Source organism: Lipotes vexillifer, unplaced genomic scaffold (genome assembly GCF_000442215.2).
Source record: "Lipotes vexillifer unplaced genomic scaffold, Lipotes_vexillifer_v1.1 scaffold213, whole genome shotgun sequence".
In the NCBI taxonomy this organism is placed as follows: Eukaryota; Metazoa; Chordata; class Mammalia; order Artiodactyla; family Lipotidae; genus Lipotes; species Lipotes vexillifer.
Genome location: NW_006780610.1, coordinates 7,266,541 through 7,272,540, shown reverse-complemented (window position 1 = coordinate 7,272,540; position 6,000 = coordinate 7,266,541). Strand labels below are relative to the sequence as shown.

General features: G+C 46.7%; 1 protein-coding gene across 1 annotated transcript in view; it reads right to left on the bottom strand.

Annotated features, from left to right (window-relative positions):
* Nucleotides 1-6,000, bottom strand: part of CSMD2 (CUB and Sushi multiple domains 2) — a 621,436-nt gene that overhangs the window by 446,038 nt on the left and 169,398 nt on the right. The window contains exon 4 of the mRNA XM_007453867.1: nt 2,753-2,947. Within this exon, the coding sequence (XP_007453929.1) occupies nt 2,753-2,947 (195 nt within the window). The remainder of the gene's footprint in view (nt 1-2,752; nt 2,948-6,000) is intronic.

Here is a 6,000-nt window from a genome sequence, read left to right as displayed (position 1 = left end):
GAAAGAGTGGTCAAGAATGCAAAAGCCTGTTGAGACATCAAGGAATATAAGGGCCAAAACAATTCCCATTTGACTTGGCAACGTGATGCAAAATATTTGCGGCAAAGGCCAGTTTGCAGGGGAGTAAGTGGGAGATGAGGATAGACAAGGCTGGGTGGAGCTTTCAAGATGCTGGGCATTGTTGGTGTCATGAGGAAACCCTTCTCATGATGTCACAGTTTGTATAAGGTGGTTAAAAATATCTACATGTATTATAATCTCAATCATATACATATTCACAATATATGCATGTATGCAATATGTATTAGACAAAGCTGGAGGCATAACCCTCCCAGACTTCAGACAATACTATAGTAATCAAAACAGTATGGTATTGCACACAAAAACAGACGTATGGATCAATGGAACAGAATAGAGACCCCAGAAATAAACCCACATGCCTACAGTCAATTAATCTTCAACAAAGGAGGCAGGAACATACAATGGAGAACAGTCTCTTCAGCAAATGGTGCTGGGAAAGCTGAACAGCCACATGTAAATCAATGAAGTTAGAACACTCCTTCACACCACACACAAAAATAAACTCAAAATGGCTTAAAGACTTAAATAGAAGACATGACACCGTAAAACTCCTAGAAGAGAATATAGGCAAACATTCTTCAGATATAAATTGTACCAATGTTTTCTTCACTCAGTCTACCAAGACAAAAGAAATAAAAAACAAAAGTAAACAAATGGGACCTAATCAAACTTATAGGAAACCATCAACAAAATGAAAAGACAACCTACAGAATGGGAGAAAATATTTGCAAACAATGCGACCAACAAGGGCTTAAATTCCAAAATATACAAACAGCTCAATATCAAAAACACAACCCAATCAAAAAATGGGCAAAAGACCTAAATAGGCATTTTCCAAAGAAGACATACAGATGGCCAACAGGCACGTGAAAAGATGCTCAACATCACTAATTATTAGAGAATTGCAAATCAAAACTACAATGAGGTACCACCTCACACCAATCAGAATGGCCATTAGCAAAAAGTCTACAAATAATAAATGCTGGAGAGGAGGGAAATGTGGAGATAAGGGAACCCTCCTGCACTGTTGGGGGGAATGTACATTGGTGCAGCCACTATGGAGAACAGTATGGAGGTTCCTTAAAAAACTAAAAATAGAGTTGCCATATGATCCAGCAATCCTGCTCCTGGGCATATATCCAGAAAAGAGGAAAACTCTAACTCGAAAAGATACATGCACCCAATGTTCATAACAGCAGTATTTACCATAGGCAAGACATGGAAGTAACCTAAATGTGCATCAACAAATGAATGGGTAAAGAAGATATTACACACACACACACACACACACACACACACAATGGAATATTACTGAGCCATCGAAAAGAATGAAATCATGCCATTTGCAGCAACATGAATGGACCTAAAGATTATCACACCAAGTGAAGTAAGTCAGAGAAGACAAATACCATATGTAATTTACATGTAGAATCTTTAAAAAAAAAATGATATAAATGAACTTATTTACAAAACAGAAACAGATTCACAGACAAAGAAAACAAATTTGTGGTTACCAAAGGGGAAGCCAGGGGCAGGGGGAGGATAAATTAGGAGCTTGGGATTAACAGATATATATACTATTATAAATAAAGTAGTATATTTTAAAATATACTATTTTATATACGATAGTATATTTTATATACTATCGTACATAAAATAGATAAATAACAAGGTCCTACTGTATAGTACAGAGAACTATATTCAGTATCTTGTAATCGATAATGGAAAATAATCTGAAAAAGAATATATATATATATATGTATATCTGTATCACGTTGCTGTACACCTGAAACTAACACAGCATTGTAAATCAACTATGCTTCAATTTTAAAAAAAGAGGAAGGAGATGGGAAGGGAATATATGAAAATCGTGGTTAAAATGGGTAAATTTTGTTTCTTCTTTATTCTCTTCTGTATTTTCTAAGCTCACTTCAAATGATCATGTGCTATTTTTGTCATCAGATAAGAGGCATGGGAAATTATTTTTGAAATAAGCTTGATTCCTATGCGGGGGCAGTAAGAAATAGGCTGGGAAGGGGGTGACCAACTGTCTCGGTTTGCCTGGGACTGAGGGGGTTTCTAGGATGTGGGAGCTAAGAAATCGGAAAGTGCCAGGGAAACCAGGATAAGTTGGTCACCCTAGCTGGGAGGCTGAGACCGATGCAATACTGAAGGAAGTTGGGTTTTTCTGGGGGGCAGTGCTGGGGTAAAGAGGTTTTGAGCATATTTGAAGACTGGGAGGAGGACACCATTATACAGGGAGAGAGGCTGAATTTATAGAAAAGAGAGAAGCAGAACTGCCAGGGTGAGATCAATAGGAAAACAGCTGGGAGAGAGCCGTGCACAGGAGACACATGGGTAACAGGAAGAGAAATGATGTATCTTCGGAGATAGGAGGGCAGGAGGGAAGGGCAGACCGACTAAAAATAAATTTGTTGATGCAGGGGAAGCAGGTTGAGGGAGTGCACACCTAAGGACTATGAGGTCCAGGGAGGCCTAAAAGCCCCTAGAATACCTGGGGACCCTGAGGACCCTTGGTGGCCCCCAGACATGGGCTCCCCAAAATGGGTACCCCACGTCCTACTGGAGTGGATGGAGACTGGGTCCCATTGGAAGCTGCAGCATCCCTCCAAGGTGCTGCCCACCCCTCAGGCCCTCCCCGGCCACCTACCTCTGCAGGAGGGCAGAGGGAAGTCCCACGTGGCACTGTTCTCAGAGCCAGCGTGGCAAGTAAGCACGGCGTGGCCCTCCAGGAAGAAGCCGGGGTTGCAGCTGTAGCGGACCTTGTCGCCGAGGTTGAAGGTTGAGCCCTGCTGGACGCCGTTGGGCAGCCGCCCGGGGTTCCCACACGTGTGGCTGGGGAGAGCTGTGAGCAAAAGGAGAGACACGCAGCCCATGAGCAGGTCTCCAGCGCTGACACCTGGCCTCTGAGAAGCACCTCCCTGGGTGACCCTCCTCCCCGGACCTCCTTTCCTCCGTAGGACAGGGCTGCCCCTGAAGGCTGCCTGGCCCCTGAGTACTCGCAGGGCTCACACGTTCAGGAGGAGCCATACACGCAACTTATACCTGGACATCCAGGTTTCCTACCTTTTCTCATGTGCAGCCCTGGATGTGAAGTATGTCTGAACTGTGGGTAAGCATCAGTTAAATCCATTTCACCTGTATCCTGCCTTCACCAATCAAGGTCGTTTTAACTGTTGCTACAAAAGACTTGCATGTCCTCCAAGAGCCTGAACAATAAGATGTTTGCCTGAATTGTTCTCCAGGAACTTGTGTCTAGTTCGAATTAAGCCAGTTAAGACTAGCTCTAACTGGACATGCGCAAGTGTCTGCTTGTTGACTTTTGATGTCAGAGGGCCCCAAAAGTCCACCCTCAGATGGTGCTAAGCACCCCCAAAATGGAGGCCTGTAGCTTAGTTACGCCTGAGCAGACGGATGATTACTGCACCTTTTCCCAGTCACCTTTCCCCATGCTTCCCAAGCTCCCCAAGCCTCAGACCACACTGCTTTAGTCTCTAGCCCACAAACACCCTAAGCCCCTTGCCTTTGGGAAGGCCGACTTCAGACTTGTTCTCCCACCTCCTCGCTTGGCTGCTTTGTGAATAAACACTCTTTGCTGCAAACCCCGGCGTCTCAGAGCTTTGGCTAAAACGAACCTGGTTCAGTAACACGTCCATCCCATCACTCGAGATGCCCCAGGGAAATCACTTTAACCTCTTGGGTTTGGTTGCTCTGATCTCAGACTCCACAGTCCTTCCCAATAAACACCATGGAAGGGACAAAGACAGTGGCACGGAGTAGGTGCTCATTAAACCCGATGTCCTTTCTTTAATGATCTGCCGCAGCAGCCAGAGTTGTACTTTGGCCCAGCAGGTTTGGGGGAGTTGAAGGGGTCATTAGTGCTGGAGTAGGCAGTGAAGTAAGGAGACAAGAACCTGAGTTCTGATCAGACTGACCCATTTCAAGGGGAAAACAGGGAGCCGGAGAATAAGACGTACAGTGTGCCACCTGAGCCAGAGCAATAACGCCAGCTGCCAGTGTGTACTCACTATCCAGAGGAAATGGTCTTGGTGAGGGTGCGTGAGCATCATGACCCGCCAATCAGGAGGGAGAAAGGGAGGGCGCAGCTCCTCTGTGTCCGAGTCACTTGTTCAACCTGCCTCAGGTCCCCCTACCCTCTGCCTTTCTTCCTAGAGTTGGAACTGCCTGTGCCCAGAAGGTCCCACCTCCTACCATTTCACACCTCCCCATAAGGCAAGGACAAGTGGTCACAGCCGTGTCCAGATTGCCATCCAAGTACCTCTCCATTAATTCATCTGGCGATGGTTTATTGAGGCCAACCCTGAGAGGCCACAGAGCGCGGTGGTGGAAAGTACCGACCCGAGAGCCTCAGTGCTTGGGTTCGCATCACAGCCTGATGGCTAACTACCTGTGGGACCTTGAGCTAGTCTCTTAACCTCTCTGTGCCTCAGTTTCCTCCTTTGTAAGAGGCGGTTCACAATAATACCTTCCTCTGGGGTCACTGTGAGCATTACGTGAGTGGAGGTATGTAAAGCCTGGATACAGTGAATACCACACAAGTGAATCTAAGTTCCCAGTCCATTGGGAGATGCATACGATTAAAGGTATGTTAAGTGTTACGATGAGATAGGGACCAGGCAGGGGAACAAACCCGGTCAGGGGTTAGTCAGGGCCGGCTTCTTGGAAGAGGTGATGTCTATGCTGAACCCTGAGGGATTACTAAGAATTAGCTAGGTCAAAGTGTGTTCCAGGCAGAGGGAATATCATGTGCAAAGGCCCTGGGGCCAGAGATAACCTAAGAGATCAGAGAGCCTGGAATAAGAGGGTAGGGGTGGCAGTGATGAGGAATAAAGGCGAAGAAGTGGAGACGGCCAGCCTGGCTTCTAGAGAGCTTCCCAGGCCCCTGCAGTACCCTCTTCCAGCCCATATTGCTGTCTTCCAGGACCCTCTTTGCCAGCCTTGCTGATCTCAGAGCCCTCAGAAAGAAGGCTTTCTCTCCCACTTCTCCTCTTCTCCCAGGAGGAGACAGCTTGTTGTAGACGGAAAGGGCAGACTTTGGTACTAGCTTGATCTGGTCTGAAGCCAGGTGCTGTCGCTGTCTTACTCTGTGGCCTTGAGTCATGTGAGCTCTCTGAGCCTTAGTTTCCTCAACTGAGAAAGGAGGACAGTAATATCTAGTGGTTGATGAGGTTACTGGTAATAACTGATGCATGGCTGGCACAGTGCCCAGCACAGAGTAGGTGCTCAAAAATGGCAGATGTTATCCTTCCACTGGACTGTAGGGCCATGCAGTCCTTGGGTGTATCCTGGGAGCCTGACACTGTGTGTGACACTTGTAGGGACATATTTGAGTGTTCGTCAATTAGTCATTTGGAAGGGTTACCCATTGATGCGTCAATTCCTTCGTACAACGAAAATATATTGTGGGCCTACTGCACTCTGTGCTGGTAATACAGCAATGAACTAGACAAAAAGGGCCCCTGCCCTTATGTTTTTGTGGGAGAACTATCTTAAGGGATGAAGAGCTCCTCCAGGCCCGTTCTCTACCTCTGACAAGTGAGATAACCCAGATGAAAGGATTGACTTCCGTCACCCTATTAGCCTAGCTTAGAATAGTCCTTGGGCTGCTGAATACCTTGGCATTTCCCATGATCCCACAGTGCTGGCTTCCTTGGCATTTCCCATGGTCCCATGCTGCTGGCTACCTTGGCATTTCCCATGATCCCATAGTGCTGGCTTCCTTGGCATTTCCCATGATCCCACAGTGCTGTCTTCCTTGGCATTTCCCATGATCCCACAGTGCTGTCTTCCTTGGCATTCCCCACAATCCCGCATTACTGGCCACAGTGGAGGCAGGAACTGCGATGTGTTTGTGAGTGTTGGGGGTGGGAGGGGCAG